The sequence below is a fragment of the Cyprinodon tularosa genome, unplaced genomic scaffold, assembly GCF_016077235.1.
Source record: "Cyprinodon tularosa strain WSP-4 unplaced genomic scaffold, ASM1607723v1 ctg731, whole genome shotgun sequence".
NCBI classification, from domain to species: domain Eukaryota; kingdom Metazoa; phylum Chordata; class Actinopteri; order Cyprinodontiformes; family Cyprinodontidae; genus Cyprinodon; species Cyprinodon tularosa.
Window position 1 is genome coordinate 221,405 of NW_024039487.1, and position 12,273 is coordinate 233,677.

The following is a 12,273-nucleotide window of genomic DNA, read 5'->3' on the forward strand; positions in this document are numbered from 1 at the left end:
TGTTATGAGATTATGTTTTTTGGTTATTTAGTCATGTTCCTTTGTTTTTGGTTAGTTATGATTAATTTAGGTAAATTATTTTTTATAAATAGGCAGTCAATGGTAGTACCAGCATGCATCTGGGTGGGCATATGGTTTTTTTTGTTTTGTTTTTACCAGCGCAAGAGAAACATGGAGAAAATGTTTTTTTGTTTGCTTGCCTGAGGAAAAAAATAAACTAAGAAAACTAAGGGAGTTTACCTGGAACATTTTTTCTTTTGCCTGCGTAATAAAAGTCCATGATGCACTGTGACAACTTACATAATATGGACATACTACATGCCTGATTTATTTATTTCTGTTGTTTATTATCATTAATGTGACCTTAGCCTTGAATTCCTACCTCTGGCTAATGGTGTTATCGATATTTTTAAAAAAGAGTTTTCTATCCGGACACGCTTAGTATTGATACGTTTTTGAGTATCGATACTTTTGACAACCCTAATAGAATGTAAAGTTATAGAAAATGTAGAAAATATATTATCATATTGTAGTAAATATGATAAAGAAAGGATAAGATTAAAAGAAAAGACAAGACAGATGAAAAATGGGATGGAATCTGAAATGATTTATAGGAAAAACATGACAGGGGTTAAAGGAAATACAGAAAGCTGTAGGATGACAGTAAGATTTAAAATGATGATAGATAGATCGATCGATCCATCGGTATGGCTCGTGCTACCTCCTCCGGTATTGTAGGTGGCGGTATGCACCTAAAAGTCACGGTTGCAATCTGCCATGAGACAAAAAGCAGAGGAAGAAGAAAGACGTCAGCGCGTTGTGATGCGTAAGCAGCCGGTCCTGGCAGCAGCTTCTGTGCCGCAGCTTCATTCAGCTTCTCTCTCTGACAGGCAGGCGGCGTGGAAACATGGTGCTCGACTTGGACCTCTTTCGGACCGACAAAGGTGGCGATCCCGAAATCATCCGTGAGACCCAGAGGAAGAGGTTTAAGGACGTTACATTGGTAGATAAACTGGTGGCCGCAGACTCAGAGTGGAGAAAATGTAAGCCCTAAAAACACCTCTGCTATTTGAATCATGGAAACCAGTGTTGATGCTAATGTTAGCTTTCATCAGGAAAATGAGCTCACCAATCCACATTCATGGATTTAAATAGATAAACTATCATGAGAAGTTGTGTAATTTTCTCCTGTAGCAAAGCAATAAACTAAAAGTCTATATGGAAATAAATGTGTGTCTTTTTGTTTAGGGCTAGGCTAATGTTAGCTTAGCTAATGTGATATTACAATTGCAATCGAGCCGTAACCTACAGAAATGAAATGTTATCAAAGAAGAATTTTAATTTAAAATCACATATAATCAGAATAACTAAACTTAAATATTTATCAGCGACAGATTAATATAACACGAGGTTTTAAGTTGTTAGCTTGTCGATCCAGAATCTGATGCAATCCCATGCAGCATCAGGTCATCCTCTACCTACAGCGCAGCTACTGACACTTTGCTTCATCATCTTAACTCTAATAATGGATGGAAATTGGTAAACACTGCTAGCTCAGGTTTTCTCAAAGCGGCTGCAGGTTGTAGCCCCATCATCCCATGATGCTGTGACTGACAGATCTAACCTCTGACAGGCCGCTTCACTGCAGACAACCTGAACAAAGCCAAGAACCTCTGCAGCAAAAGCATTGGGGAGAAGATGAAGGTATGCTCATGGAAAACTCACAACACACCCCTGCTAAAATATTAATACATCCCGCTGTCAGTGCCCTGTCAAGTATTTATAGAAACTCAAATCAAGCATGAATGCTTTTTAACTTGTTTCTAGAATTTTAGGAATCCCAGCCTTTTAAATGGAAGTTGACTTTTAGTGTTGCTAATGTGGCCTTATATAAAAACCTATAAGCACTCAGAACTGATCCTTTTTATTCAGAAGCAAAGCAATAACATTATTCATTGATCACCTTTTTTCTTTGGTGTTTGACTATTTTTATTTCAGAAAAAGGAGCCAGTAGGAGAGGATGAATCTGTACCAGAGGAAGCTCAGAACCTGGAGGCCCTAACAGCTGAAACACTATCGGTATGTGTTAAGGAGCTATGCTTTTTATGTATCTTATTTATTCGTCTACTTGTCAGGGACACATTAATTAACATTTCTGTAAATGTATTAGCAATGAAGCTAGTTTTCAACTGTTGTCCCTCGGAAAGGTAGAAAATTCAAAACATAGAAAATGTAAATTGTTCTGTTTGCTGTTGTAGTTCTGCTTCTTACCTTCCTTACATCTTTTCTTCTGTCAGGCCTTGACTGTAACACAGATCAAAAAGGTGCGGTTGCTTGTGGACGAGGCAGTGGAGAAAACCGACCGGGAGAGGATTAAGCTGGAAGCGGAGCGGTTTGAATACCTTAGGGATATCGGAAACCTCCTGCATCCTTCTGTACCGGTCAGCAATGACGAGGTAGGCAGCTGATCATACCGGTTAGAGAGAAATCACTTATAAACCTAGAGATTCATCATGATCACTAATATTTATTAATAATTTAAACCATGTTGACCAAAACCCTTAATTCTTTTAAACAATTGAGCATTGATGACCATTAGGTTTCGTAGTTTGCAAACTCCCGGCTCTATAGGTGTTGTTAAAATGTTTACTTTTGCTGTTTTAACTTACTCATTTTTCAGTTTTTCATTTAAAAGAGAACCAGTTTAATCAATATTATTGAAAATTTCTTATTGCGTTAATTGTATTCTCACTTTCATGTTATTTATATATATGCCAAAAAATGTGGCTTTAAATTTGTGATAATACCCAAATGTAAATCCCTTGTCTCACAATGGGGAAATTAACTCTCTGCTTTTAACCCATCCCCTCGCGGAGCAGTGGGCTGCCATTATGTCACGCCCTGGGAGCAGTGTGGGGTTAAAGGGGAACACCGTTTTTTTTTTGTTTTTGTTTTTTACCTTGGCCCCTTGATTTTACATTATTGCATCATGTTCTACTTACCCATATGAGTTTTGTGTCCTTTGGAGCCGTTCTGAAGATATTTGGTTAGGTTATATCCAAGTAACGTCTTCCTATTGGCAACGACTTGAAGGCACAAACTAAACTGTTCATAATTTATCATTTATGGTACGCCAGCATTCATAACATGTAGGTGAATAGCTGTCCCCCACACATCCGTGGTTATATTTTTGTATTTATATTTTTTAAAAACAAAGTGGCGCGTGTATGACATCATCCATGCGCCGGACTGGAGTTGTGATGGGCAGCCCGGGCCACAGGCGGCTACGCTCTACTCCTTATATTCGTTCCGCTAGCTAATCCGAATCGTTCAATTCCATTTCTAGAGCGAGATCATCTGTGGTAGTAGCACTAGACATCTTCCAGGCATGTGAGTAAAACTAGCAGCAGTTCAGCAGACAGGATGAATGAATGGTAGCCGGCGCGCGGATGACGTCATACACGCGCCGCTTTGTTTTTAAAAATATATATATATAAAATATAACTGCAGAAGTCTGGGGGAAAGTGATTGGCCTACATGTTATGAATGCTGTCGTACCATAAATAATAAATTATTTATTATTATTAATTAGTTTGTGCCTTCAACTTGTTGCCCATAGGAAGACGTTACCTGGATATAACAAAACCGAATATCCTCGGAACAGCTCCAAATGACACAAAACTAATATGGGTGAGTAGAACATGATGTAATAACGTAAAATCAAGGGGCCAGTGTAAAAAAAAACGGTGTTCCCCTTTAAGGGTTTTGCTCAGGAACCCAGAGTGGAGGCTGTGGGGATCGAACTGAGTACTTGCAACCTTCTTGGAGCACAAGCACTGCTCTAACCTCTTGGCCAACCTAATCATAAAATCTATATTGTTGATCTGTTGTCTCATATTAATCTGTTGATATCAAAACAAAATTTTTAATACTTTTTCTACTTTTAAAGACCCAATGATTAAATCTGATATTTGAGACTTTATTCACTGTCATTCACGATTAGCATAGTTAGGACACTGTAACCATCACCTTCTGTGTGTATTCTCTAAGGCAGTGGTTCTCAAATTTTTCTTTCACTCCCACCTCAAACTTTATAGGATCTTTAAATACCATCATAATGTCGGACACTAAAATACTACATTATGCAACTATTTTACTACAGAAATGATCTGCAAATGGAGGCTGAAGTGTTTATTATATAAAGTTTGAATACTATTATGTTTTAAATTTCACAGCTATACACGCTTTATATTTTAAAGTATAGAAATAAAACATATATGGTTCATATATAGCCTTATGTTTTTCAACCAGAACAACACATGAAGCTATTTACAAATACGCTGCTCTGTGAAAAAAGGACTTTGGTAAGCAGAATATTGGCAGTTGCAGTAATTACACTGAAATAAGAAATCTGGATTGAGTGATTAAATGTGTGTTATTAATGTTATTAAATATCTTAGAGACGGATTAGGAATATTTCATTCATAGGAGGCAAAGGAGATCAGTGTCCTAAACTCAGAGCAGTTTTGAAATGTCTGACTCACCAGAGTCCAACTTCAGTCTGAAATCATCTTCTACATCTAGCCAAGATAAGGAACTCAGACTAGCAGTCTCAGTAAACATGTCCTCTAAATCTCAGGGTTCAGTCAAAGTTTAAGCTGTTGAAGCTGTTCACCAAAGTTGAGCAGGTTGAGTGCTGCTCGTAAATCAACCATAACCCCCCCAAAAGCAAATCTACAAATCACAATATACTTCAGAAAAGATGGCTATGGACACATGCACATAGCACACAGCTTTATGCATTATAACACTACACAGATACATTTATATACAATTATCTAACACCCATCTACCAGAATGGTTCAGGGCCCATTAGCCCAAATTTCTCTGACTTTGATCAGAGGGCTGTAAAGCAACTGCTACATTTTGATTGGACCAAATTTTCCATCTGCTGGCGTCATTCCCTCAGAAACTTAGCGCCAGCAGTCCCTCCTGAGCCACCTGTCATATGTTCTAACCAACCCACCAGGATGCAGACAACAAAGTGGAGCGTACCTGGGGTGACTGCAGCGTCCAGAAGAAGTACTCCCACGTTGACCTGGTGGTCATGATCGACGGCTTTGATGGAGAGAGAGGAGCCATTGTTGCTGGGAGTCGAGGCTACTTTTTAAAGGTGAGGTCCTGTGTTGGTAGGAAGAAAACAAACAGGAGTTTTCTGTTACTTTGAACATGTTGCAGTAAAAACTGCACAAATATAACGACAGCAGAACTTTTAAAACAAAAGTTTTTTACATACCCGTAGGTTTAGAAAGTAACTGTGAATGATTTCCCTCTCCTGTTTTGAGCTCAGGGTCCTCTGGTATTCCTGGAGCAGGCTTTGATCAACTATGCCTTAAGGATCCTCCACAGCAAGAACTACACCATGTTGTACACGCCTTTCTTCATGAGGAAAGAGGTCATGCAGGAAGTGGCCCAGCTCAGCCAGTTTGATGAGGAGCTGTATAAGGTTAGTAAATGATGACTGATTGCTGTCTGCTGTTTACCTTAATACATTAATGCTGTGGTTGCTATGTTTTACTCTATGGAGCTAAAATACATATTGACACATTCTGAAACCCAAACAGCAGCAAAACCTAAATATTTTAAATCTGTTTTTCTGAAGAAATCTCACTAGTGCATGAAAAGTGCAGTAGTGCCCTCTGGTGGCAACAGTGAGAAACTACATCTTATTCATCTTAAAATATTCACATCCCATTAGGTTTTAATTATTGGTGCATTAGTTATTTTATTAGAAAACTATGATATTTTATGCATTAAAAAAAAATCTACTTCTATAAATGTGAAAAGTCCATAAAAAATAATTATATTACAAATAATTTAACTAAATATGGTAAAACATTTTTAATATAATAAACATTTTCCCTCATTAAGCCATTTACTGACACAAATAATCCATGTTTGTGGTTTTAGTTTCTTATTCCTGCTGGCACTGTTTGGATATATGGCACTTATTATGGAAACCGTGGATGCACTTCTGCTGTAGCTTACATATTCATGTCCATACATACCAATTTGAGGTATTTGGTTCGAGCTATGGGTTTAAGCTTGAATATATCTTCAGTGGACCAAGGTTGTTTCTCAGTATGTGCACTTGTGCGTTCTCATGTACTCGTGAACTCGGACAGCATCATCAGCCTCAGCCCTAGTACTGTTCCAATTTACGAGAACAAGAAGACCGAGAACGGACAAAGTCCCCGGATGTTGTTCTCGCCCCTCCCTGTTTACTGAGTATGCATCAGAGCAGACTTGTCAGTTCTCGAGATTGACAGCTGTCCCAGCATGCACTGTGGCAGCAGCAGCTTCCAGGTTAGTGCTCATAGAGCTCAAAGTATTAAGTTACAAGTTCTATTTTCAGTTGCTATTCTATAAAAGTATGTTTTAAGATCGTTTAAGGCGAGAACATTATACTTTTAAGCGTCACTCTATGGCCCATTTAGTGATTTAAGGTCATATGCTAGAAGCCTTGAGGCTAACGGCAGCCAGGCCTAATATTATCTAGAGACTATTAATAACAGGAGGTGAAATGCAGCTCCAGACGAGCGAAGCTTGTGGTGATGTCATCAGTACGCGTCTGTTCCAATTGACCCATATTTATGCTGCGTGCTCCCGTTTTCCCAGATTCCAGACTTTAATGTGTTCTTCTCAAGAACAAACTTCGCTAGGAGACGAGTCTGTTATCTTGTGAATTGAGAAAAGGCCCAACTCTTGTGACGGGTCTACAAGATGCTGATGAAGGTTCTCAGTCATTCAGGTCATAGTCATTCCGTAAAAATTCAAAAAATATCCACTGGACTTGGTTTTCAAGATTTGAAGACGTTTCGCCACCTCTCCAGGAAGCTTTCTCAATTCAAATGTCTGGATCCGCAGTGAGTTTGAGTCTTATATGGACAAGGCCTTGTATTGCTTGGAAACATGCAATGGTAACCGATGAATGGGTCGTTTAGTTCCATCGTTAGCCTGTAATGCTGCTGATGCTGAGAGTACATGGGTTCCCGCTTTTGATTTTAGTTTGTGTATAAGAAAATGCATATAATAACGTGTATTTTTAATGTCTTAAAATGTTTCTAATTATATAATCAGTCAAAATTAACTAAAATTAAAGTCACAGCTCTACATTTAATTAATCGTTCAGACATGCCTGGACAGTGTTGAAACTGATATTTATATTGCAAGCTAGAAGCTTAACCTTTTCTTTAGCTGTGCATTTTAAATTTAGTTCTTTATATAAAAAAAACCAAACACATTATCTAAGATGGATAATAATTCCTCTGACCAATTATCAAACCACACAAATGCTAAACACTGACTCTGAACTGCCAGACATGCACAGACAGTTCAATTCAATTCAGTTTATTTATATTGAGCCAATTCAGGTCATCTCAATTCAACCAGATCATAAATTCAGATTGATTCAAAGTTTTCTATCTAAGTAAAACCCGTTGAATGCATAGACTCATTAACTCAAAGGCAATCCCTGTGAAAACAGTTGTGATCAAACAGACAGGCATAGCCTGCTGTGAAGATTTATACTGGAAAATCACATTAATATCATCATAGAAATCTGATGCAGAGCAAAAGACGATAAATCTAAGGTAGTCCTTCTTATAGAAATCTATTGAGAGGCATTTCAGGCTCATTAGGTAACCATTCATTTCATTTTTCTCAAATCATCTCCCTTTCTTCTGTCCACATCGCTTTAAGGTTATTGGTAAGGGCAGCGAGAAGTCAGACGACAGTTCTATAGATGAGAAGTACCTGATCGCTACCTCTGAGCAGCCCATCGCTGCCTTCCTGAGGGAAGAGTGGCTGAAACCTGAGGACCTTCCTATCCGTTACGCCGGCTTCTCTACCTGCTTCAGGCAGGAAGTGGGTTCGCATGGAAGGGACACCCGTGGGATCTTCAGGGTGCACCAGTTTGAGAAGGTCAGCAAGGATGTAAACGTCACCTTTGAGATCACTTTAGTTTATGCAGTTACTTAAAGAAAACACATTTGTAAGAGTAGCTCTAAGGATTTATCTGATCATGCTCTAAGCTCATAAGATGTATAGGTCTTGTTATGACAGCCTGGTGTTTGTGGTTGTAGATTGAGCAGTTTGTGTACGCCTCCCCTCATGATGGCAAATCGTGGGAGATGTTTGATGAGATGATTGGAACAGCAGAGGAGTTCTACCAGTCACTGGGAATTCCTTATCGCATCGTAAATATTGTCTCTGGTAGGTCTGAGCATCACAGTCAAAGCTGGGGTTGACTTTTTGGTTTAAATTGACAAAGCAAACCGAGTGTCCGTTTGTGTTTCCTCCTTCCAGGGGCTCTGAATCATGCAGCCAGTAAGAAGCTGGATCTGGAAGCCTGGTTCCCAGGATCAGGGGCCTTCAGAGAGCTGGTCTCCTGCTCAAACTGCACCGACTACCAGGCTAGACGTCTCCGCATCCGCTACGGACAGACCAAAAAGATGATGGATAAGGCAAGTACACAGATTAAAAACAGTGACTGGTTTAACTGCTCCTTTTATAAGTCATTAATTTTTTTTTTTTCTTGAAGCTTCAAAGGAAACTTAAATATAATATAAGAAGCTGTTAGAGCTGTTATAATTCAATTTTTAGAAAACCTTTTGATTTCCTGATTATACTTGGTGAGTTCGTTTAAAAAGCAGCTCTTGGCCCTGAGCTCCTGCAGTCTGGAAATAGATGTCTGTGTTATTCAAGTCTGGATAACTTTGGAAACAATAAGAATAATGAAAATATGTCTACTTCTTATCTCCGTTGCCTCTCTAACTAGCCTTTGTTTCCTTGTTCTGTCCCACCTCCCTTGTGTTCCATTTTAATTTCTTAGCTTTCATTGTTTTCATCCCTGGAGGAAGACAATGAAAGCTTCCACAATGAGAGCTTCCACAATATCCTACTGGAGATCCCAAATCGAATTGACCAATCAGAGGCCTACTTTCTCTCCTACATGCGAATGCTAGGTGTCTGCGGTCACCTACAATTTTGGGAGGTACACACGACTTTCTGTGCTAAACCTTCATTACTGTCTGTGTTCTGTAGGCGGAGTTTGTGCACATGTTAAATGCAACCATGTGTGCAACAACACGCGTGATGTGTGCCATCCTGGAAAACTACCAAACAGATGAAGGCATCATTGTTCCAGAGAAGCTGAGGGACTTCATGCCTCCTGGTAAGATTGCTGCCGACTCGTTACAGGGCCACCAAGAACGTGTAACAATGTTTGCAAATGTATGGATCCATGTGGATTTAAATGATTTGGATGACAGAGGAAAAGCTACAGTAGATCCTGATATGCCTAGGCCTGGTAAATTTAGCTGGACAATCCAATCCTGTTACTCTGACTGATAGAGGGAATAAGACTCCACTAATAAGTTGCTCATTAACTTGATTTTACATTCTGTTCTATCCGCAGGTTTGACAGAAATCATCAAATTTGTGAAGCCTGCCCCCATTGATCAGGAGATGTTGAAGAAAGCAAAGAAACAGCAGGAAGGAGGGAAGAAGAAAAAGAAGGAAGGAGACCTGCCCAACGCCATGGAGAGCATGTCTGTCAACGACTCATAGACGACATCAGCAACCTCACAGATCCAAAACATCACTTTGACTTCAAAGTTTGTAATTCAGGCATTTCTTTCCTTCTAAACTGAAATAGTTTATTCTATAAGAGAAGGAAACACTTGTGTATCATCTTGTTAGAGGTTGTTTAATCTCTGAAGGGAAGAGGCTTCTTGCTCCATCCAATGTCAGTCTTCATCTCTTTAAAAAAATAATTGTCTGTATTTCCCCACTCTCTGCCTAAATAAAACTCAAGATATAACTTCTTAATCTACCAGTTGGCGCATTTAGATGACGATGCTTCTTCACTTTAATCTCAGTTTCTTTCTGTGGTCCATTGAATTCACATCAGTGGATGATATTCATTATAATGGACATCTGTGTTTTGAGCAATGTTAATCACTTCAGATGCAATTTCAACATGTTTGGCATATTTCATTAAATCCATTTGCCATATGTTTCGCTTTCTTTCCTGTAATCTCATCACAATCAAAACTGTTGCTGCTTGATGCCAATATTGACAAAGAATATTGACGTCCTCTGTATGATTTAAAAATTGTATGTGAATGCGCATTTGGCACTTCCTGTAAACAATAAATACAACAGATGTGAAGTTTTGTTTTTGCTCTCCTTACTGTTAGCTTATTAAAATGAATGACAAAAAGACAACTCATCAAAGTTTGTTGCCAAATTTATAGGAAAATTGTATGGTTTAAATTTATTAAAACATTTTGATCTAAGGACTGAATTGGAGAGTTGTGTACAGTCATGGGCAAAAGTTTTGAGAATGATTCAAATGTAAATATTTAAAAAGTCTACTGCTTCAGTTTTATATATACTCCAGAATGTTATAAAGAGTGATCAGCATAACAGCAATTAATGCAAAGTCAATATTTGCCTAGAAAATGAACTTTGTCCCCCAAAACACTTTTCAACGTCATTGCAGCCCTGTCTTAAAAGGACCAGCTCACATTGTTTCAGTGATTGCTCCATTAACACAGGTGTGGGTGGTGATGAGGACAGGGGTGAAGATCAATCTGTCATGATTAAGTAAGAATGACACCACTGGACACTTTAAAAAAGAGACTGGTGCTTGGCATCATTGTTCTGTGAACCATGGTTATCTCTAAAAAAAAAACACATGCAGTCATCATTGCACTGCACAAAAATAACCTAACAGGAAAGAGAATGGCAGCTAGAAAGATTGCTCCTCAGTCAACAATCTATCGCATCATCAAGAACTTCAAGGAGAGAGGTTCCATTGTTGCCAAAAAGGCTCCAGGGCACCCAAAAAAGACCAGCAAGCGCCAGGACCGTCTCTGAAAAGTGTTCTAGCTGTGGGATCGGGCTACCAGCAGTGCAGAGCTTGCTCAGGAATGGCAGCAGACAGGTGTGAGTGCATCTGCATGCACTGAGGCAGAGACTCTTGGAGCAAGGCCTGGTCTCAAGGAGGGCATCAAAGAAGCCACTTCTCTCCAGAAAAAAACATCTGGGACAGACTGATATTCTGCAAAAGGTAGAGTAAGTGGACTGCTGAGTACTGGGGTAAAGTCAATTTCTCTGCTGAATCCCCTTTCCGATTGTTTGGGACATCTGGAAAACAGCTTGTTCGGAGAAGACGAGGTGAGCGCTACCACCAGTCTTGTCTCATGCCAAATGTAAAGCATCCTGAAAAACCTAAAAACACAGCCATGAAAAAAGAATGGTAACAGAATGTCCCACGAGAGCAACTTCTCCCAATCGTCCAAGAACAGTTTGGTGATGAACAATGCCTTTTCCAGCATGATGGAGCACCTTGCCATAAAGCAAAGGTGATAACTAACTGCCTCAGGGAACAAAACAGAGACTTTGGGTCCCTGGCCTGAAAACTCCACTGATCTTAATCCCATTGAAAACTTTTGGTCAATCATCAAGAGACGGATAGACAAACGAAAACCTAGGAATTCTGACAAAATGCAAGCATTGATTGTGCAAGAACGGACTGCTACAGTATCAGTCAGGATTTGGTCCAAAAGTTGATTGAGAGCATGCCAGGGAGAATTGCAGCGGTATGAAGAAAAGGGGTCAACACTGCAAATATTGACTTGCTGCATTAACTCATTCTGTCATTAAAAGCTTTTGTTACTCATTATATGATTGCAATTGTATTTCTGTATGTGATGACAACATCTGACATAAACACATGAAAACCAGAGGGCAGCAGATCATGTGAAAATATATTTGTGTCATTCTCAATACTTTTGGCCATGACTGTATATATAGTAGTAGCCATTAAAATTTTCCCCTTTTCCTTGTTGGCCCTTGGCTGGTCCCCTTTAATTCCTTTTTAGACATCACTATTTGTACTAAAATGTTCTGTCATGATTTGTGGACATGAAGATCTAAAGAGAAGCATCATCTCCTGGTTAGACCCTGTAATTCAGTCAAAGGGTAGAGTCACAGAGTAAAAACATATGCAAGAGGAGGTAACTCCAGTGGGTGGGAGTTGGAGGCAAGTGAGCTACCATTCGGCTGGGAAGGGCCATTTTGAATGGCTGCTATTGTAATCTATATTAAAAACCTCTATGTAATGATACATTTGGGTTTTGTGGGGAAGTGCGCTGATGGAAGTGACTAAAAACCTGTTTTCTGACAACCAGAGGCCTGGAACAT

The 12,273-nt window shown here is 39.2% G+C and overlaps 1 protein-coding gene across 1 annotated transcript; it reads left to right on the forward strand.

Moving 5' to 3' along the window:
* Positions 1-907: 907 nt before the first annotated feature.
* sars1 (seryl-tRNA synthetase 1) lies at positions 908-10,234 on the forward strand. The gene is made up of 11 exons (XM_038269625.1): positions 908-1,043; positions 1,634-1,704; positions 1,999-2,079; positions 2,298-2,456; positions 5,030-5,173; positions 5,351-5,506; positions 7,762-7,983; positions 8,145-8,274; positions 8,368-8,525; positions 9,106-9,235; positions 9,479-10,234. The coding sequence occupies exons 1-11, from the start codon at positions 908-910 to the stop codon at positions 9,628-9,630; spliced, it is 1,539 nt and encodes a 512-aa protein (XP_038125553.1). The 3' UTR covers positions 9,631-10,234.
* The last annotated feature ends 2,039 nt before the right edge of the window (positions 10,235-12,273 follow it).

Coding starts and splice junctions, on each gene's coding strand:
- sars1 (XM_038269625.1), top strand. CDS start 908: ATGGTGCTCGACTTGGACCTCTTTCGGACCGACAAAGGTGGCGATCCC. Junction 5,174..5,350: donor GTCGAGGCTACTTTTTAAAG/GTGAGGTCCTGT, acceptor TTTTGAGCTCAG/GGTCCTCTGGTATTCCTGGA. Junction 8,526..9,105: donor CCAAAAAGATGATGGATAAG/GCAAGTACACAG, acceptor TGTGTTCTGTAG/GCGGAGTTTGTGCACATGTT.